Source organism: Protomyctophum parallelum (genome assembly GCF_964188405.1).
Source record: "Protomyctophum parallelum genome assembly, chromosome: 3".
Taxonomy (NCBI): domain Eukaryota; kingdom Metazoa; phylum Chordata; class Actinopteri; order Myctophiformes; family Myctophidae; genus Protomyctophum; species Protomyctophum parallelum.
This window is the reverse complement of record NC_139698.1, coordinates 35,454,531-35,477,887: the sequence shown is the minus strand read 5'-3', so window position 1 is coordinate 35,477,887 and position 23,357 is coordinate 35,454,531. Positions and strand designations below refer to the sequence as shown.

The window sequence follows — 23,357 nt, the reverse complement described above, 5'->3', positions numbered from 1 at the left end:
AGTGCCACATTATCCAGGCACTGCAATGAGAGTGCGGTCTAGCCAACACCAACTCGGGACTCCTAAATCAGTGCCATCCACACCCTCCATGTAGCATCAGGGATCCTATGTTGAGAGCTACAGTCAGTGTTTGCTAAGCTGTCCGCGCCGCAGTGCATCGACAGTACAATTAAACACAATTTACAGCAATGGTTAGTTGAAGTATTAGTTAAAGTCTCAAATATAGTTATTCAGGGACACGGTGGCGCAGTCGGTAGCACTTGGGTAGGTCCTGCCTGGGTTTGATTCCCGCTGTGGGCGCAGGGGGTGTGTTCTTTCCTCCACGTCATCAGTGCCCATGCCCTAGGTGGGGTTGGCAAAAGGGCCTTTCTGTGAGGAGTTTGCATGTTCTCCCCGTGTCCCCTAGGGTAGGTACCCTCACAAAAAACATGCAGTAATCTTGGTCTCTAAACTGCTTCCCCCTGGCAAGCTGAGGCACCTGATGGAGGGGAAAGGAACTGGTTGGAATAACGTGTTACTTCCAACCAGGGAAACCCTGTCAGGTGTAAAGAAGCGGCTTGGACTCCTCATGCAGTGAAGTATGGGGAAAGTCTGTCCACAGGTTGGCAGGGTGAGTGTGGCACTGGAGCCCAGGATTGCATTCAAAATGGGTTTACAAAAACAAAATTGTGGGATAAAAATGTAAAAACAAAGTTCTGGTCGTTTACGATTTATCTTATATATTTTTTTAATATGAATAACTTCCCCTAAATCTGGAAAACTGAGAGAACCAAGGCTGTAATTTGATGTCAGACTGACTTTACGAAGATGTAATCTGATATTGACATGTTTTTTCTGTGCTTTGCCCTGCTATTATAGTAAAAAGGCTCCAATCATCCAAGATGCTCCAGCGCCTTCTTTATTCAGATAGTATTGTACAGTTGTAAGCCAGAAGATTCTGCATCATCTTGGATAATGACTCAATCACGTCTTTCGCACCAACATGATTTGCACACAGTTATACAATACAAGTAACACTACCCAAAGGCGTTTTTATAGCTCCATCTGTGGTATTCCCCTTTGAAATAAAAGACATAAAAGAAAAAATCCTGTCTCACTTGCATAACATGTAGCAACTCTCAATGAGGCAGAACAGGCGACCACAGCTGTGTGTGTGTGTGTGTGTGTGTGTGTGTGTGTGTGTGTGTGTGTGTGTTTGTGTGTGTGCGCGCGCGGCGCTTTTGTCGGTAGCTATATTTTTATTCTTTTAACAGGGCAAGCCAAGCACAGTGGTCCATCACAGTACGTTCTGTTCCCAGTTCCACTGGCTGGTATGGCTGTACAATCTGCTCCCACGCACGTACGCACGCACACACACACACACACACAGACACAGACAGACACATGCACTGCCAAACACAGACTGCATGCTGCATAGTGTGTAACCAGCCACAATGCAGGTCCACAGAGACAGTTTTCCTTGCGGCTGTTAGAGCCCTGAACAAGGACAAGGACAAAAACAAAAACAAAGGAACAAAAAAATGAAAACCACATACAATCTGTCAAAATTCAGAGATAGTTTCACAATGTTACATGTACAAGTGTATATAGACTGCTTGTAATTTATGTATACTTAGTATACAGTATGTATAGCTTCTGCATACAATGATTCTCCCCAACTTATTCCCCACAACCCACATTGCTTCTACAGATACATACCTTTTTTTGTTTTATCAGCTGCGCATACTTTTTTCCTATTCATTTTTGAGGGACGCAAGCCCCTCCAACGTCTGGCTTTTAAAATTATGTCATGGCAGCCAAGTCTATGGACTTTTACTGTTTGTTTAGAGCACTTTTAACAAAGAGTGGTAGCCAAGTCTCTTGGATTTTTCGAAGGCTCCTATGTCCAGCTTTTGGTGTGTGTAACCCAAAATGTGTCCTAACACAAATATTAAATGCCATTGACGTCAAGCAAAAGGAAGACACTAAGACAGACAGAGGGCGGGGGGCTGTCATGTCATCATCGAGTAGAGAGCTACTCGAGCCCACACTGTTTCTTCAGGAACAGTATCTTCTTCTTCTGCTGCCTTTTGGCCTTTTGTGCACCAGCTCAGAGTTGTTATGGTAGTGGAGTCTCCACTCTCCGCACTGAGATTGGGAGCGCGGAGTTGGATTCCCCGGCCAGGTAACACAGAAGACTATAAAAATAAGAGCCAGTGCCTCCCTACTTGGCACTCAGCATCAAGGTTTGATTGGGGCAAGTCCAATCTGTAGCGTCATGTCCAGTGGTTTTACTTTATGGTTGGAGGATGCACTTTTACAAGGTCACAAGGCTCAGTGAGGCTTCCTTGCTTTGTGCACCACCCTTCTTGTGCACAAGTCGGGAACGATGCAAGTTGGTATAATACATGCCCCACCCCGTTCGTTATGCATTACCCTACCATTGAGTACCCACCCAGTGCGGTGCCTACCACTATAGTATGTCGTTGAGTAGTGACTAGTCTATGCTATGACGTCAGCACTATGATGTCATATATTGATGCCAACAGGAACATCCATATACTGCTTATATGGGCATATCAGCGTCTGTGTGACTTCTGTTTCATTCTGGCTTATCTTGTCTCTCCCAGCAGGACAATGTGGACCGGTCTGCCAATCACAGACAAACACCAGCTGATCTTATTGGTCCAAGCTTCCAGCAGTCAGTCAATCGGAGCTCCCCTAACCATCAAGGTTGGTTCTAAATCTCAACATTCCCTCTTTTAGAATTAGAAATCACTGTAACCGACTTATTAGAGATGTATTTAATTTTCTTCATGCATACACAGCACGGGCACCAGGGCCGGTTCTTAGGTAACTCTAGGCAAGCTCTCTTGGATTTATTTTATAATATAAACCGCCTGTTATGCATTATTTTAACGAAATATAGTAGTTTTTTTTTTAATAGTTTTTGGAGGTTACATATGGCCTGTGCTGCATGACCATATTTCCTGCAAAAGGTTATACAGATGACATTACACATCTTATAAGTACAGGTCCTTGTAAGGATTCTGGGCCTATGCTTGGCCTGTGTTTTCTTTTTCAATTGCACTAAAAAAAAGGCTGCAAACAGGTTGCCTATAAGCTGGGATGAACAATATAGATTTTCCCTCCTTTTACATAGTTTGCTTAGCCTGCTTTTACAGCAACATTAGTGCATCTGTGTGTGTGTGTGTGTGCGTGACTGCGTGACTGTGTGCAGCGGGATCCCTCCCGCTGCAATTTTTTCAGCAGTTCAAAGGTCAAATTGCATGGATACAGGGTCCCTTTATAATTAGGCTGTCTATGTAATTGCACCATGCTAGATTCACCCATGACAATCGGAGCATGAGATTTAAGCACAATATTGACTCAGCATGGGAGGTAGAGGCGGAGGTGGGGTTGGGTGGAGTGGGGAGTCCGTCTGCAAGGACTCTGGGAGTGGATTGGAATGCTTGGTCCTGGCATGATGGAAAACAAATGGAGCAGAAATGACAGTGCTTGGAGTGAAGGTACAGGATAGTAGTACATGATAGATAGGCAAGGACTTCATAAAACATTCCTTTCTGAATTAGTATGGTGAGATGGAAGCAATCACAGCATAATTTTGAATAATGCAAATGCTAAAAATGTATTTTATATAGCATGTTATGTAGAGAGATGATCCTATAGTCTTTATAGTTTCGATGTACAGATTATTGATTTTCTTTGGATATTCTAATGTTAGACTGATGATAGATTATTGGTCTACTTATGATCCTAGATGACTATTTCTATGCATTTGATGCATTACCTTGCGCTATCCTTAATGTAAATCGCTCTGGATTAAAAATCAATACAAATATTATTGGGGAAAAAAAGTCTGCTAAATGCCTAAATTGTAAATGAGAAATTCACAACTCTAGACGAGTCCAGGTGTGCCTTCTGATTGTATGACAAATGGGGCCTGCGTTAGTTCATACAGCTAGGGACATGCGAGTCTGAATGCCTCAGCTGTAATCAGCTGTCAAGTCAGCTGATTGCTTCAATCAGCCTAGCATCCTATTCCTCATTCACATGACCGTTACGTCACACATCCATACTCCAATCAGAGCTCACGCTTAACAGAGCACTTCCTTTCATTTGGGCTGTCTGCTACACTACAGCTGCTCCATTGCTTCACAGACACTGCTGCTGCACGCACGCTTGAGGTGCCTCCACCAACCTAGCCTCCACATTTTGATCTGAGTCCTGTCTGAACCACATGTTGTTATTGCAATATACCTGTATACAACTATACAAAAAGTAATGACGTATATTTTTTATAACTCTCACAACTTTCTATAGATGTTTCATTTAAGAGCCTTAAAGTATGTGTTTCCTGTGTAAACGGATTCCTTTGTTTACAGTGTTGAGTTACAAAAATGTGTGCTGAAAATAGCTCAACATATGGCAACAGAAAATACAGAGCACTGGGCATTTAGACACTAGAACATTGTATTATGGCAAAGTACTCAACATATTATGGCAAAGTAATCAGCATATTGAATCAAAGCACAATACAATCAAGACAGAACAAAGTCTTACATAGTTCAAGTACGCATGGCTGCCTGGGTTCGAGTTGAAGAGTGGACTCTGTGGGCCAAATTCACAACGGAAATATACGACCAGGTGTAAATGAAATGCGTAATGATATTAATTGTATTTATCTGTCCGATAAATCTCACGAGTCATTCACCAAAGGTGGCGTAATGACTTAATTTGTGTGGATCGCCTGTGTATCTCATTTCGATTCTTTCCCAAGCGATTCGCCTGGTGTCGCCTGGTATAATTGAACTTCCACGCCATATCGGGTGAAAAACGTCACCACAGCCGAGTTCACAGCGGTGAACGCAGTGGTCCGCGATGCACCGCACTGCATGCATGAACTGGCAGATCTGCTTATTTTGACAGGCGAGTGCCGTGAGTCTCTCGCAATGTCCACTGACTGAAGGTTTAAAAAGTATAGGCTACTCTCATAACGCAACTAGTCATTGTATTGATTTAAGTAGGCCTAATTTCAAGCTCAGGACCAAGGCTATACTTGGCTTTATATTATAAAAGCCCTTTGGAACAATTGCACACTCGCCTTTGCAGAAGTAAAAAAGATATCCGATATTTTTTTTTTATCAGAGCTGCAACGACGCAACGTGACGCTCCTTGCTGAACGTCACGTTAATAAGTTCACGATAATGAGAGAGAAGTTCATTTTTACAGTGCAAACAGAAGACCAAATGCTATATTAAAACTCTGCCAACATGGACACAGGGCAGCTTTTTTCCCTTTCTTTTTTTTCTTGAGGGATTGTTGAAAAAGCTAGATTTCATCCGATCGAACTATAGCTGTTTCATCATCAAGGTAAGAGTTATTTAGGCTATTCTGTGTGTGGAGTCCATGTGATCAATATACTGTACATTATTATAAATTAATACCACAACGCAAATGGAGGCAGATAGGTGCTCAAAGCAAAGGCAATAGTCTATTTTAATCATTAGGCCTACGTGAAACTTTAATTGGCTGAGTCTCTGTCAACATGCTGATCAACGACCTAATAATTCAGCTCTGAATGCAACTATAGCCTACAAAATAAATACAAACCAGTGCAATTTGTATCAGCATATAACATAAGCTAAGCAGTTGACACATTTGCTTCTTTTATGTATGTGTGTGTTGACAAATGCTGGTCACATATCTTTTTTGAGGTTTGGGGACTATTAATTGATTTAGCATGAAGACTAAACCTTCTAAAAAAAACATACGCATGCCTTGATCACTGGTACACCACCCTCTGAGTTGACTTGGATCTGAGCTGAATTTTATGACAAACGTTCGTCAACGTCACGCCAAGTTCAAGTATTCCACACATAACGCTGCCATTTGGACAGCATGGAGATAATTCACAACAATGTATTACTGTATCTTGTAATGTGTTTTTTTTTTTTTTTTAAGATATTTTTTGCGGCTTACGCCTTTTATTGGTTTTTGAAGGGACAGACAGTAGGCTGACAGGAAACGGGAGAGAGATGGGGGGATGACATGCAGTAAAGGCCGTGTCGGGCTCGGGAGTCGAACCCGCGGCACACTGCGACTGGATTACCAGTCGGGTGCCCAGACGGTTACGCCACCGCCTGGGCCCTTGTAATGTGTTTTGTTAAAATTGTATGCTACTGTAATCAGGGTGTCATTGGAAAAGAGCTGGCTCTTAATTGACCTTCCTGAATAAATAAAGGTGAAATGAAAAGTTCTTATTTAATTAATGCAAAATATATATATTAATTTAATTATCATTATTCATTGTTAAGCATTGATTGTTAGTATGAAGGATAACAAGAGTGCCACTGCACTGCGAGGTATCACATAAATAAATGTTCCTTCAGAATGTTCCATCGGAATCAACTCAAGCGACTGTGTGGAATCTGTGATCGGGATCAGAGCCAACACGCCTGAGCGGAGCACCCCTATATTCACCTTGTTCCAGTGTTCACTCACAGCACCCGTTTTTATCAGCTGAACAAACATTTGAACTTAGCCCCAGTGCTCTGGTATTTTTTGTAGTGAAGAATAATCCTTGCTGACGTTATTATAACTAATTTTCTTGGCTGTGTTTGCGATAAGCCCGGAGTAGTCATAAACCCATTAGAGAACAGTGAAGCTTTGTTCGAACGGCAGCTTCGCCTGATTTCATATTTCTGAAATGAGTTATCGAAAGGCTTATCAAGGGATTTCTAGCAAATATTTAGTGGGCTTTAATAGAATTGTATGTAGGCTATCATTGTGTAGGTGAGGTGTAACAATCAAACCACGATACCTTGATAACGAATCGCTTGCGCCTGGTTTAAGACTAATTCTTTAGAATTGCACTTCTGAAAATCTTATTCTAACTATTCTAACAAAACTAGCTTAATGGCATAATGAGAAAATAAGAAATCCTCAGTAGTCAATCATACACTGGTGGTTATCTGCCAGGTGTGTCTGTGTGTCTATAGCTAATCTCGCTGGAACGATCAGTGCTAGACTTGTGTCCACGAATGCTCTCTAGGGGGTGTGCGACATGAAAATGGTAATGGCGGTTTTATGGTGCCATGATTTTTGTATACTTCATTAGACCCGGAGTCTCCAGTCATCTCGGTTCTCCATACATCTGGCCAGCTCCTTTGTGCTTTCCGCACCAGTATCTTTCTTTAGTACGTCCACGTAGGTAGGTGTGGGACGTCCTCTCGATCAATGCCCGTGTGTTGGTTCCCACAGTACAAGCTTTTTGGCCGGGAGTTCTTGGTGTCGGTGGCAGTGGCCAGCTAGTCTCATCCTCCTTACTGCTATCTTCTCTGTTACACTTGGTAATGCCCCGTACAGACGCTTGTTAGTGATGAGCTCGTCCTGGTTGATGTTAAGTACCACACGTAACATTCTGGTGTAACACCCGTCCAAGGGATTTCTGTAGGGCTTGTGTAAGTGTCCAGCATTCACAGCCATAGGAGGAGGACGGACTCCACGGTAGCAGAGAAGAAACTGATCTTGATGTGTCGGAGGTTGGATTTCCACACACTGGTCATACCTTTAGGAGCTCGCCAGGCAAGTGCCTTCCTCACTTTAAGGTCCTTCTCTGTGGAGTCGACCCATGCGCCCAGGTATTTGAAGTCACTGACCTCCTTTAGGACAGTACACTCTATTGTCGTTAGGGGCTGATGTTCTTGGGGCATGTTATAGGTTATGACCTCAGTCTTCTTTGCATTTAGCCTGAGGCCAACTTTAGCGCACTCCAACTCCACTCTGGTCAGGAGAGCCTGTGCCTGCCTTACGGCAGGCAGATGTCATCAGCGTAGTCCAGGTCTGTGAGGGTTTCTGCAGGGTTCTGCACCTTCTGGGTGAGATAGTGAAGCCGAGCTCTGGCTCCCTTCCATTAATAGCTTGTCTCAGGGCATAGTCCAACACTATTATAAAAAGGAAGGGGGCTAGGGTGTCTCCCTGCAGCACTCCGGTTTGGATGCTGAATTCCTCGCTGTTACCATCCGGCGTTGTCACTCGGGCTTTCGTTCCCGTGTACATGGTATCAATGGCTCGGAGCAGGTTCGGAGGAACATTGTAGGCCTTGAGTATTCTCACCATCATTCCTCTATGGATTGGTGTGGTTGTTATGTGCAATGATGTATTCCCTTTGTATTTAGGGTTTCTTCCTGGAGGCTGAAAGATTGACAGTCAAACAGTGCCAATGAGAAAAACTGTGTGATATAGTGACATCACAATATCATCATCTCCCCTATCCCCTCCCCCTTTATCATACAACAACAGCTGTGGGTGCGGCTTCAGCTCAGGTGGATCACCACCCACCAGCACCCACCAGGCAAACCAGGCATACGAACTAGTGGCCTTGTCTACATAAAAACAACATTTTAACATACTGTACACTTTTTGAAAACAGTCTTCCTCCTTATATAATACTGTAATAATACCTGATGATCATGTTTTAGGGTTATCTTTTTTTTTAAACATCTGTTTATTATGATTTTTGGCATAAAAGCATTCCAGTAATGATTTACCAGAAAATTACAGATCGGACAAAAAATAGCAAAAAACATACAAACAAGAGACTTACAATAAAAAGAGACAAAACATAACTCAAAGAAAAAGACAAAAACAATAAAATAATAACTGACAAGGCTGATGACTACACAGCACTCCGAGGACAGAAACAACATCACAATCAAGTCTAAAAAACATTTCTGATATGGAAAATAAGACATATGCATACATGTGTACCCTCATAGACAATATAAACATACATACAGTATACACATATCAAACATTCATAGGTACATTAATTAGATGACATTACGGGGCAGAACAACATTGAATTCCACCACCTCAGTCCAACGTAACAAGCATCTCAATAATGGGCGACCAGATTTTTAGATAAAGGTGTTCCCTTTTCGACAAGGTAAATCTAATTTTCTCCAAATGCAGCACTCCTCCCAGCTCCCTTAGCCACATGTCAACTGTCGGAGGTTTATCCGATTTCCAGGCTTGTAGTATTAACTTCCTAGCTGTTTTAGGGTTAACTTTAACCCATTTTGGGCGGGAACCCCTTTTGGTGTTAGCATTATGTTATGCTTTAGCTATTGAAAAATAGCAGATCTACAAGCTCATAGCGCGCCACCGAGTGGCGCGCTACGAGCTTGTAGGTCTGCTATTTTTGAAAAATTTAAGAACGACTGACATAGAAACATAGCTTTTTCAGAAAACTGTAATTTTCAAGCTGTACAGAGATGTATAGAGCTGCGGGAGATGGGAGTGCAGCATGCAGCTCTGTCTCTCAGATCAGTGACATTCCTCCCTACAGCCCCCCCCACCCCCCCTCCCACATACACCAGCACAGCGACAGTCTCGGTCTCAACACAGTCTCTCAACCAAGACAATACAACTGACGTTGTCCAGTGTGCTGCCCATGCTCCAGGGAATCCTTTAGGGCCTAACTGATTCCCTGGAGCAGTTCAAATAGCCACCCGATGCTCCTAATGCCTGATTTATATAGGTTGCGTGTGTGACACTGGCGCACAGCTAAGTATAAATCACCTTTAATAGTTAGGACGTGTAAATGCAGAGGATCAATTTCACGTACAGTACAGCTGTACGTGAAATATAGCCAATATATCTGACAAATAGGCAAACAACAACTTAAGGGGACACAATTATTATTATTGTTGCGAGAATCAAAAAGAGAGACTGCTTCCAGCTGATTCTATGTGCATGCAGCCATTCATGAAATTTGAGTATCAATCAGACCATTCTGCCTGAGTTATACTTATTTGCAGGCCAGCGTCCGCCCACTGACAATAGCCGATCTATTTTGTACTTTGATGATCAACTCTGTTCTGGCACGCAGCTGCACAACTCAGGCCTTTATTGGAGACATGGGTGCGACTGGTGTGGCTGTGCCTGTGTGGGGCAGCTCCTCAGCCAGGAACACAGCTGCTAGGCAACAAATCCCATCAATGGTACCAATGCAGTGCGGTAATCTCACATACAAACATGTCTCTGGAGAGGTTGACCAGCCGTGATCTGAGTGATGTGGCTGGAAACGGAGCTCCCACCATAAGTTATTCCTCACATGCATTTGTAGAGGGAGAGCGACATATAGACACACATGTGCACACACATAGGCCTGTTTTAGACTGCAGTCACATCAAGTCAAATCCGATCATTTGGCCCGGTCATTCACACTGCCGTTTGCAAGTGACCAGATCCGATCTGTGCATTCAGACTGATTTTAACAACTCAACGCAAAGCCGCCCTGTGTGAGGCTGCTTTGGTTACCGTGGTAACCAACAACAATCTGACATTGCAGATAGGACCGCGTGTGTAGCCATTCTCTACCATTCCGTGAGAAATATCCTCATAACCGGCCTTGTTTCTGTACATTTCGAGAAGTTTAGATTGTATGGAGGCATCCCCCAGTGTGCCTCCTCCCCAAATGACAGGAGGAGTGTCATTGTCATTTCACATCCTACCTGGTTTGCCTCCCCCCTTCGGAATTCCAATAACCTTTTCATATTGCGTCAAATAATAATAACTGTGTTCCACAAATAAACTAATGATTCCGGCTGAGAGAAAACGCTAATGTTACTGCTGCAGAAACCGACTATATCAAATATGACTGTTTTGACGACACAGAGCCACCTCCCTGACAATATCGTGTAGTTTAGTAGTTTACTTAGTCTTTTATGAGACTATTTAAAATTAAACTTCTGCAACCCTGGACCAGGGGATGAGTGAGTGACGTCAGGACTTTGGTACAGATTTCACCGTCTTTCCGGCGTCCGCTGTAATGCTGACATAATGAAGTGACATTATTCCTATAAAACAAATGTGTGTTGCACTATTGTTTTCTCTCTTTTCTGTCCGCTCTGTTGTTTTCTTTCTTTTGCTCTCATTTGGTTGTTTTTCTCCCTGTTTGTTTACTTAAATGAAAATACTCGCGCTTTGTAATGACGTCACGTCAGTAGCGCTCGGGTCACGCTGCAAGTAACGCTTGGCCAGTTTGATATGTGACTCGGGTCATTTCATGTGGTCGTTGCATTCAGACTGAGACAGATCTTCTCAGATCGGATTTAAATCAGATTTGAAACCACTCAAGTCACATTTGAAAAAATCGGATTCCATGTGACCCGTCTGCATAGACTTATTTAAGCAAATCGGATTTCTATCTGGAAGTGACACAGATCTGATTCACGCTAGATTTGTGATGTTCAGTGTGTCATGCAGCCACGCTGGGTGCGCGCAGGGCTGTAACCTGTCGTTGTCAGTGTCCAGGCTTTAGTTTCAGCGTGCATGTAGCCCATGTGTATGGCACGGCAAAGTAGGTGGTGGACAGTGGTCTCGAAACAGCGCGTGTGTTCACGACTTCACGTTAACATGCCCCCGTCCAACTGTCAGAGCTGGCTTTCAGGTGCCTGTGCCACGCAACCCCCACGTTGGCCGCGATGCTTCCCCAAAGAAGAAGTTATGTCGACTGACACGTGATTTGCGGGGAGATGAGTTGTTTTTGATGCAAATTAATTTAATTAAGATGAATGTTAGAATGTGGCGTGTGTAATGCGGGGCAGATTGAGGGTGGAGGACAGGGCTGTGCGGCGCTAGGTTCCGTGAGACGGGTATGGGTAAAATGCTCCCAAAAATGTGTCTCTGTGACACATCTAAGGGCTGCAATCTGCATTCAAATATTTTCCTAGAAGCTTGGTCACAAATACACCAATGACATTTAATTTAATTTTATTTATTTTTTTCATTTCATTTATTTAACTCACGACCATGATCACATGGTATGGAGCACAGATTCATAAAAGTATACAATACATTACATTAAAGGCAGACTGTCCGAGAAGGACAGCTTGGCACGCGCGACAGGCTGCAGCCTAGTAACTAACTAACTTTTATTTTTGTAGAAGAGGCAAACTAATATTGTTTATGCCGTTTGCTTTGATTGAATAATTGATTGAACACATACGTTGTACTATGATTTGATCTGTGTTCAAAATAAAGTGTTAGTGTTGATTATCGTGTATTAATTTAATCTGAGGTTTGCCTCCTCCATCACTCTGAAAGTTTTCCCAGCCCGTCTGTCCACCATGGCCTTCAGCCGCTGTTGTACGGCGAACTTGAGTGCCCTGAAAGGCACCTTATACATAAAATGTATTATTATTATTATTATTATTACTATTATTACCATGTCTGTGCTCGGACAGCAACAACACATTGCAGCTGTGGAGGGCTACACTTCCTGGTTGGTCAGAGGGCTCTTCTTCTACTTAGTTTTTTTGTGCATTTCTCTGGCACCAGCGCAACACTTCCCCCTAGATGGCTGGGCAGTATTGTGTTAACTGCATTAGACTAGGTCAACAATACGGTCGTGGCGAGCAATATACACATTCTTGTATGCACTACTGTACATCCATTTGTTGTGTGCAATGAATTCTAGGTGTTGTTCAGAATCATGATGGTTTATATACAGAGTGGATGTCGGGATACCAGATTGACAGATTGACATTGTATTTGGTTAGTAATACTTGCAGTCTTGCTTTGATGGTGAATTTGAGAACATCCTCCCCAAGGCAATAACAGCATTTTTGTATGTCGAATGTGCAACAGAGTGATCAGCTGAATCTGTCAACACAACTTTCCCTGCACAACTTTCCCTGCAGTAGAAGTCCACACAGTTTGGCCTCTCTCTCTCTCTCTCTCTCTCTCACACTACAGTAGTGGTTCCCAACCTTTATTGCGATTTGTGGCGCCCGCTTCGCTTATCTCAGAGTTCAAACACACACACACACACACACACACACACACACACACACACACACACACACACACACACACACACACACACACATAGCTGCATATTGGAGTGGCTAGGCACCACTCAAAAAGCATAAAATATTATTCTTCACAACGATCCACCCGCCAATCGATTTGAAAGAGTCTTGTAGAGTCAAAGTATTGTGCCGTTGCGATAATCCATTCCATAGTTATGGGCAGTTGAATGTGCCCCAAATCACCAGAAAGCAGAGAAACATTGATTGTTATGAATCTTTTAGTTTTATCCAAAATCTTGTCATTACATTAGCAATGTGAACCTTGGAAGAATATGACGAGAAATCTTGTCATTGGCAAGCAATAAGGCTGCGTTTTCAAAGCATTTTTTGTTTAACGATCGGTCAATGAAATGGGTTCCGGCTTGGATCAGTGGAACTAACATATAGTATACTTTTCTGTTAAGGATTCCTCAGTTCCTCTTTATCAGCATCACAATGAAAACACATTTTTCAAGGTTTATAAAATATCATCAGCCACCTGCAATATACTCGTGGCCCACCAGTGAGCCCTGGCCACAGGATGGTATAATTGCTGATCCATCAGTGATTAGAGTGAAAGATACTACAACTTAGTTTTAAGGGGCAGCAACATGGCTCCCACACAAGGACAACCCACACAGTAAAGTCCTCAATGTTTTTTCATCCCCAGACAAATGTAACCGAATCTGAAATTATATTTTTATCCTCTCAGAGTTAAATAAACACTGCAGATTTTCGTCTGTAGGCCTTTATGACTATCTGCTCCCCACTGCATGAGCTGGCCCTGATATTTTAAGAGGATCTTTAATGGTTGTAATATTGTTGGGCCTGGCGTGCTGTGACCGCTGTGTTTGGCGGGCATAAATAAAGGTGTTTATGTCCCCTCATATGCCTGCCAAGGCCAACTAGCTAGTGTCATTTCTATTTTCTAAACACTGTGTCAAAGACAAACAACTATGGTCTGCTCACAGGTTCAAATGGGTCCGTGTGTGTGTGTGTGTGTGTGTGTGTGTGTGTGTGTGTGTGTGTGTGTGTGTGTGTGTGTGTGTGTGTGTGTGTGTGTGTGTGTGTGTGTGTGTGTGTGTGTGTGTGTGTGTGTGTGTGTGTGTGTGTGTGTGTGTGTGTGTGTGTGTGTGTGTGTGTGTGTGTGTGTGTGTGTGTGTGTGTGTGTGTGTGTGTGTGAGAGTGTATGCCTTTCTGTACACGCATCCACGTTTGTTTGCCAGGGTTGTGACATGCTTATTCCTGTGCAATATGATGAATGATTTTGACGCACGTCTGTTGTATGCAAACTGCTCAGTCAGTCCGCTGGAGGCCCTTCTAGGTCTGTGATGACCCGACCGTTATCTTCACCATCGTACCACAGTGGTTCTCAAACCTTTTCATTTCCAGGACCTCCATAACTCAGAGTTACAGACCTGTAAGAGTCCATTTGGAACCCCTCAAGGAACTCCCTGGAACCAACTTTGACGTACTGTGATCACTTAATACGTCAAATGGGGGTGGCCATAACTGAATGGCTGAATGAATGGTTGTCTGGGTAATAAGAGGGTCTCTGGTCTGTCCCCCCGGCCCTGGTCTATGTGTCCAAGTGTCCCATATAATTATTTAGCATTCATTGAACCCATGTTGTTCTATAAGAGTCTTTCCAGTAGAAATGACCACTCTGGGGTGTGGTACTTTATTTTGTAAATATAGAGTTCACCCCCATGCTCGCGCTCTCGCTCTCTCTCTCTGCATGTGTATGTACACACACACACACACACACGATGAACCCGGAAGCAGCGGGACAAACATTTGATATCTCCATAATAATTTCGAGTTGTAGTCTTGTTAGGTTGTGTTTACATTTGCGCTGTGGCAGCGCTTCAATATGTCATGAGTCTCTCGTTGATCCCGCCTCTAGCTCATTGGACCGGAGTACATCATCTCTGCCTGAGAGTTCCCAGACTCTCCCTGCTGGCAGAATGCAAATGTTGTCCAGCAGGGGGAGTGGTTTCACCAGGCTAGGCATTTATAGGGGTGGGGTAAATCACGAGTACTGTACAGCAGTGGTTCCCAAAGTTGGGTCCGTGATATAATTCAGATTTTTGCCAGTTAATTATTGCGAACGCAATGAGCACTAACTATGACAGCAAGGGCTGAATGTCTGTGTGTGTGTCCCGCTGTTACACCACCCGCCCGCCACCAGAGGGCGCAGCTGTATCACACAAAACACACACACACGCACTCACACACACACACACACACACACACACACACAACTTAACTTAAAAAGAACTTAACTTAAAAAAAAAACTTAACTTAAAATGAAAAAGAAAAAACTTAACTTCAAAATAAAACTTAAAAAAACACAAAAAAACTTAACTTCAAAAAAAAACTTTAAAAACACTTAAACTTCAAAAAACTTAACTTAAAAATAAAATCTTAAAAAAACACAAAAAAGTGAAGTTTAAAAAGAAAACCTTAAAAAAGTATGTAATTTATTCTAATTGTTATTGCCATTTACGAGCTGCGTTCGCTTCCCGCGTTTGCGCGTCTTACTTGTGGTAGGTCTAATCACAGTAATCCTTTTTCTGTGCCATCTACGTTTATAAACATAGCTAGGCTAATTGCGAACGCAGTGAGCCACTTAGTATGACAGCAAGGGCTGAATGTCTGTGTGTCACGCTGTTACACCACCCGCCCGCCACCAGAGGGCGCAGCTAGACAGCAAGGGCTGACGCAGCTAGACAGCAAGGGCTGAATGTCTGTGTGTCCCGCTGTTACACCACCCGCCGCTGCTTAACAACGACACTGTCTGTAACTTGCTGTACTAGGCCCAACATAAAAATAATACTGTCACAACGACACTGTCTGTAACTAGGCTATGTGTACTAGTGTGTGCATGGGCTAACGTTAGCTAAGCAGTCACAGTCCTGTTTACTGCTGCTCAACAACGACACACCAGAGGGCGCAGCTAGACAGCAAGGGCTGAATGTCTGTGTGTCCCGCTGTTACACCACCCGCCGCTGCTTAACAACGACACTGAATGTCTGTGTGTCCCGCTGTTACACCACCCGCCGCTGCTTAACAACGACACTGTCTGTAACTTGCTCGCTGTTACACCACCCGCCGCTGCTTAACAACGACACTGTCTGTAACTTGCTGTACTAGGCCCAACATAAAAATAATACTGTCACAACGACACTGTCTGTAACTAGGCTATGTGTACTAGTGTGTGCATATGGGCTAACGTTAGCTAAGCAGTCACAGTCCTGTTTACTGCTGCTCAACAACGACACACCAGAGGGCGCTTAAAAAAAAAAAATATATATATATATATATATATATATATTATGGGGTTAGCGGTGCTGAGCCTTCTCGTGGCGGCCCTGTTTTCACTAATTTCACAGTACCACACACTTCTCACTAATTCGTAATTTATTCTAATTGTTATTGCAATTTACGATCTGCGTTCGCTTCCCGCGTTCTCGCGTCTTACTTGTGGTACCTACTGGTGCTATCTACGTGTATATTAGTTTACTCCATATATGAACGCGCCGTCCGTCTGTTTATCTTTTAACATTGCTCGTATGGAGCTCCTCCTTCCCCACCAGCGATGCGATGTTTAAATCCAGCTCAGTTGAGCCTCCATTATAACAGGATTTTCAAAGCACCGTATCTCCAAAGGTTCGAGAGCTGTCCATGGTGCGCCACCACACACCCAACAATCATAAAGCATTTCGGCAGTGTGAGCAATGAGCATGCTAACACTAGATGGCGCTAAAGATGGGCTGTGACTGTGATCACAGCCCAGTGTGAGTGTCTGTGACTGTGACCAGCTGATGGTCGTTGACGCTTAATTGATGCATCAAGGAAGGCAATTATGTTTCTGCACTGTCAAATAGGTCTACATCTATTCTAAGATAGCATCTTAAATAAATGTTAATGTGTTGTGATTTTGATTGAAAAGTTTTAATACAAATTCCAATGGCATCTAAATGTAAGATTGCAAATACGCTTATCGGTGTTGCGAGGATGAGGGGGTACCTGGAAAAAAATCTTCCCCTCAAGGGGTACCTGGGCCAAAAAAGTTGGGGAACCCATGTTGTACAGTATGTGTTATGTGTACCCTTATGGGTCCATTTGGTTACATTTATACACTCATAGTCAAATGAACACTCCAGGTTTGACTTTGTAGCTAGTCCTGGTCTAGCCCGTGCACGCGACTCATAGTAGTCTTGGAGGATCAAAATGTTGTTGGGCAGAAACCTTGTATCTGTAAACTTTTTACGCTTATTTGTATATCTACACAAAAGTAGGAAGAATATCTATTCCTCACAACGTGGCACATTGTGAGCATGGAGATTTGTTTTTAAGCGAAAGTGGTTAATTGTGTCTTTCTTTGATAGAAATATTAAACTAATTAAACTAATAACAAGAGCTTATGACTAAATATACTATATTGGTTCCATTGGAGCACACAATACAGGTTACAGACATACATGGTTTCCAATCGATGGCGATGATGTCTGGCCTTGCATGCACTTTGTGTCCTGGTGGGTTGCAGCTCTTTAGCTCTCCATGCAGGATCTATAAGTGGCTGCTCCAGCTTACCTGGGTCTATTAATACTGCCAGATTAACCACCTGCGATTCACAGGCACATGTGATGCAGCACGTCGACACGTTTTCAGGAAAGGTTCCTGGAAGGGCACAGGTTAGTTTTAGTTCGAGCGCTGCATAGCGAAACACTGCCATTTATACAGAGTGTGGATATTGCCATACAATATTATTGTGATTAACAATTTAAATGTGTTGGCATTTGGACATTAGAATTGGAACAATTCAAAGATTACTTTAAATAATAGTTGATGCATTGATACTCGATGTCTTTCTGATACTGTAGTATCATAACATCATAACAGCTATTGATGTGTCAGTGTTCTACAATACAGAGCTTGTCTCCCCCTAGTGGGATTCATGGACACTACAGTAGGCTGTAGTCTAATTGAATGGGGACCATTCCAGGTATGTGGTGGTACTGAACACATCTTCTCTTTTTCTAACTAATTGAATGAGGGATTCACTCAATACAGCTTGTGAGACAGTAAGTTTTGCTCAAAGATTTCCAGATTTATAAATTAAGATATGATGCAGCAGCATTATTAAAGTTGCATTGTGTCAAAGTATTTTCCTTTTGAGTTTGCTTCCAGCTTTGATACAGCCTGCTCATGAAGTGAGTCCAAAGTGCTTTGATGATATACCCCCCCCATGGAAGTAGCCTTTTCAAAGCAGAATATTGGATCCATGTGGTGAATTTAGAATGGACCCTGACAGTGCAGTGCCTCTGCTATGAACTCCAGTGCTAAAAGTTGAAGAGTGTTTCGGGCAGGTTCATACTTGTCCCTGTTATCCCTGGAGATTTAGCTGCAACCAGGACAATGTACGTAGTCAAGACAGCCCTGCTGATTCAGCACTCCTGCAGAACTGGTTACCGATTTGTGTGTGTGTGTGTGTGTGTGTGTGTGTGTGTGTGTGTGTGTGTGTGTGTGTGTGTGTGTGTGTGTGTGTGTTAAGGTGGTGTACCGCCAGCCTAGAGAGTTCAAGGGTTCAGATCCCAGCCAAATGAAAAAAGAAACTGAAATAGAGACAGGAAAGTCCCAACTATATTTAGATTATCTCTCTCTCTCTCTCTCTCTCTCTCCAACTCTGCTCTCGGTCTCTCTTTCTCTCTCTACGTCTATTTAACAGTAGGGCAATAGATTCATTGTCCTCTCTTAGGAATTTAAGTTCTGTTCCATTTAGTTGTATTCTGTTTTTCTTTTCTGGTTTGCCCTGTTTGATAATTTGTGCTCTGCTCCTCTACTTGTCTTTTAACTTTTAACTTAAAAAAACGTATGAATTAAAGGGATATTTTACTAGTTGTTTGGGTAATTGTATTGTCTACTCAGGCTTTTGTGAACACCCAAGACAGTTTTTAAGTTTCTCGTTCCGTATTTACTATTTAGATACCGTATTTGATATTCATTTTATCAGACACGCACCTTCAAACCCATTGTAACTTGAACTCCATTTTAACCATGTTAACAGAGATCTACGTCAATTAAAGCTCATTAATATTATTTATAAAACCCTCAACGCCGTTGCCGTAGATCCATGGCAATTGTGCTTTTATAGCGCTTTCGATCGATCAAGTCATAATGCTACTTACACAGGATCGCGGCATTAAAATCACCCATTCTATCCGTTTCTTTCAATCGCCTGTATCTCCTATTCCTTGTCCCAGATGGCATTTTTGGTAAAAACTAGGTTTTTTCCAGGGCCCAGAGCAGACGATGCAATCCTTCTGCATCATGTTAAAGCAGCGCCCGCGGCAAACATGGAATGATACAGCATCGTCACACAACCCAACATAAGTTCACAACATCCGGTCTCGATTTTTGGCTATTCAAAATAAGAGCTGAACAGGGAAAAATGCTGGTGTGAATTATATCATTTGTCAATAAATGTGTGTTAATAAATAAGTGTTAAACTAATCAAAAACACCCGTTCTTGGTTCTGGTGAACCAATGAATGCATAATGTATAAACTGCACCCGGTATAACAGACAGCTCTCTTTCTCTTCCAGAGGACGACGTGGATCTGGAGGCCTTGGTGAATGACATGAACTCTTCATTCGAGAGCCTGTACTCGAACTGCAGCGGTCAACAACAGCCGGAATCGGTGCCACTCCTGCACAACGGACAGAGCTCCTCCCCCTCGCACTATCACCACCACCATCATCACAGCCAGCAGCAGCCACGGCTGGGTCAGCAGTCCCCCGCCCAAGACACCACCTCCTCCTCGCCCTCGGACGCCACCCCTCGACACAGCGTCAGGCGCTCACAGCCCATGCACATCCTCGCTGTCAGGTAGTGTTTTTTTTTTCAGGGCCGGTGGGGGGGGGGGGGGTTATTATATCCAATATCGGTTCACACGGGTGTGATTTTTCTCATTGCTTGGTCCCATCTTTTCGCTGCTTGCAGCTATATTTATTATATATATAATATATATATATATATATATATATATATATTTTTTTTTTTTTTTTTTGCTACAATGTCCGTAAGGACAAAGATTTTTACTCTTGTGTACACATGATGTAACGATAAAGAAAAGTTGCACCTTTGCATGCAAACATGACATGGAAACTATATTGACACACACACGTTCCCCATCTCTAAAGGAATCCTCCCTCTGCACTCTGGGTAATTGAGTTCAACGTTTCACCTGTGCTCATTATGCGTAGCCTTCCAATGACCTGTTATCACATTGTCACTCTTTTCGTCCAGCAGGAAAGGGAGGAAGTTAAAATTCTCTTTTATTTCAGTGCAGAGTGCAAATGTCTCTCTTTGTTTAAGACTACTAACCAATAATCCCCTCGAGGCTGCTGTTAAATGCATGAAAGCATGGGCTTTCATGCGCGCACACGCGCGCTCACACACACAGGCACAGACACACACAGGCACAGACACACATTTCTTCTCTCTGTAGAGTATTTGGCAGAACCACAGGGGGAATGGTTGGGTACACGCACAGTTAAAATCCTCAGTGTTAATGTAACTCTGGGATTGTACAAATGGAACCAAATATCCCATTTGTATGATCTCTCTCTCTCTCTGTCTCTCTCTCTGTCTCTCTCTCTCTCTCTCTCTCTCTCTCTCACTGTACACACACACACACACACACACACACACACACACACTCCCAGTCTCCCACACACATGCGCACAATCATACAGACATACAGAGTCAGGCACTGAAGTTATTATTCAGTGCTGACCTCTGGATAACCCTGCTCTGTAGCTCAAATGGGATGACATCAAAAGGCCTGTTCCCTTTTGAACCCACTGGGTTCTACACTGCAGAGACAACGTTACAGAGAGAGAGAGAGAGAGAGAGGGGTGGGGGGTGCAAAAGCCAGAGAAAAAGATGGAGCCAGATAGCTATATCTAGAATTTCACAAACTGACCAACCCAATAGTTCTCACAGAAGTTTCTGTTGGACTGGTAATGGTCTTTTCTAGGGGTGTAACGATACATTTTAACAGGGATACGATGCGTGCCATGATGCATGGCTGACGATACGATACATGGACGATATTGGTTCATTATGGCGATACGATACAATTGAATTAATTTAATTAAATTTTCTTCAAAAAGGCGCCCATGGCAACGAGGGCGTCACGGGATACTACGGGGATAGGCGTCCATAGGCGTCATGTGGCACTGCTTGAAAGTGAGGTGGTCATTTAATATTGATGAACAAATGGATTTAGCAGAAAATTACGTTTATAGGCTGCTGGGGTGTGTGACGTCCACTCGCTGCTAGAATTCATTATGGAAAGATCAGAAAGAAACAGACATGAGCCTGGATACTGTACAACTATAGTTTATTAATACCAACTGGCTCTCCCGCACAGCTTTCTGCACATGTCAAAGAGTTCTACTGTGCCTGCACCCACTCAGCTTCTTTTTTAAAGCTATCCAGACTGCATCCTTAAAGTCATACAGTGTAACTTTTTCAATTAAACTTTATATATATATATATTAGTGGTGGGCATAGATTAATTTTTTTAATCTAGATTAATCTCACTGCAATTCTGGAGTTAATCTAGATTAATCTAGATTAAAATGGCTCATTTGAACTCTGCCGAAAGCATTGAAAATATGTGTGCGCTACCTAAATAATGACCAGAAGTAAATCCTTGAACGGGCCACGTGGCCCATTAGACCAGGAGCCCTATCATAATTGGTAATGAAAATATAATAATAATGTTCAATACGATGTACGTGTGTTATACATTGTTTATTCAGTTAAACACGAATAACCATAAACACGTTACCATACAGGCAATTTGAAACAGTGGGTGCAAGAACAAAGTACCCCCTTTTCTGGGATATGACATTAATTAAACTGTAAACCTAGAGGTGATGAAGAACTGTTTACAGTCAGTAGCTTTGTGACATGATTTGAGTCCAACCTCTACCTCTCCTTCTTCCACCAGTCACTCAGACACACCAGCTTGTTCACATTAGTGCTGTCAGTTCACCTCTATAATCCAATTCGAATTTCATTGCTTCATTATTTGTAATATTCGGAAATATTCGAATATTTACATTGTTTATTTTAGCTCATATTTAACCTATAATAATACACAGAATAACAACCCATTTTTTAATGCTTGCGCAAGTTGGTTACATTGTATTATTAGGCTACTGCCTACCGTCATTGCGACGCATTATCACGGGCCACGGCCCGGTTAAAAACGAGAATGATACACACCATGAACTGACCATAGACAATATCCCCTTTACAGCTCTCTCTTTAGCCTATTAACCAAATTAAAGTCGCCACAATCGCCAGCCTATACACGTAGGACTGGACAGAAAGAGAGTGCAGAGAGTACAGACAATAATATGCCATACTATTAGGCTGTTGCGCTGCGCTCCTAATGCCTTCTCCACGGCGCGCACCGTGGCACATGAACAATAACAACTCCACGTGGAGTGGACCCACGACGAACCACATATGAATTAGATAATTTATAAGAAATGGCACGGCGGCCATCCTTGCAGGCAGTGACAGAATGAGAATCCTTAGGCTGTAACCTGTTCATTTTGGGGGGCATCAAACAACAGCCTGTTGATGATGAATGATACTATGAAACTTAACAATTAATTAACTAGTACTCACCTAATGACGCCGCCACGGAGGATATACCATGTTTAACGTAATTCCAAAGTGTTTAGCCTACATTGTTTAAGTCATAGACGCATGCGGTTTTTATGAACTTTGGCTAAAAGCATGTTGTTGTTATTATTCCACTGCCACCCGCACCGGTATAGACTCAAGACTGTCATGGTAGCTGGCTACAACCTGAAACAACTTCCTCTTCCTCTTCAAAATAAAAGCTGCTTGTAACAATACTTTTATTTCTTAAGTGAACTACAGGATGTAGTAGACGCAGAATGTATAGTGGATAAATCACACAGAAGGCAGGAGAAATAAACTCCGCAGGCAGTCGGGGCTTATTATTTTTAAATCTTGCCAACAGAATGAACTGGGATAATAAATGATAAAAGCTCCATTCGAATGGCAATTTGAAACGTGAAATTCCTAGTTTGCTCGCTTTATGCAGTCAATGCAGACCCAGCTCCCAGACCCAACTTTGAGAATAGATTAATGGCGATAATTTCTTTGACGCGCGATAATATTCTCGCGTTAACGCAGCACGTTAACGCCGATAACGGCCCAGCATTAATATATATATATATATATATATATATATATATAATTATATATATATATTTCACTGGTATATATATAATTTTAAATAACCATTTCATTTTGATAACTTCTCAAAACACTATTATTAGTAACTTCCGAGTATCAATGTACTTTAAATAGAACAAATAACTCATAACTTACAAAGCTTAATTTATTAGGACATACAGAGATTAAAATACCATGTTT

At 42.6% G+C, this 23,357-nt stretch overlaps 1 protein-coding gene across 5 annotated transcripts in view; it reads left to right on the top strand.

The window, feature by feature from the left end:
- Positions 1–23,357, top strand: part of LOC310855761 (growth factor receptor-bound protein 10-like) — a 113,818-nt gene that overhangs the window by 41,747 nt on the left and 48,714 nt on the right. For 3 of the 5 annotated variants that reach the window (XM_083760895.1, XM_083760893.1, XM_083760896.1), the window contains 2 exons: positions 2,610–2,712; positions 19,472–19,754. In XM_083760895.1, the coding sequence (XP_083617021.1) occupies positions 2,610–2,712; positions 19,472–19,754 (386 nt within the window). The remainder of the gene's footprint in view (positions 1–2,609; positions 2,713–19,471; positions 19,755–23,357) is intronic. The other 2 variants (XM_083760894.1, XM_083760897.1) reach the window with 1 other exon arrangement.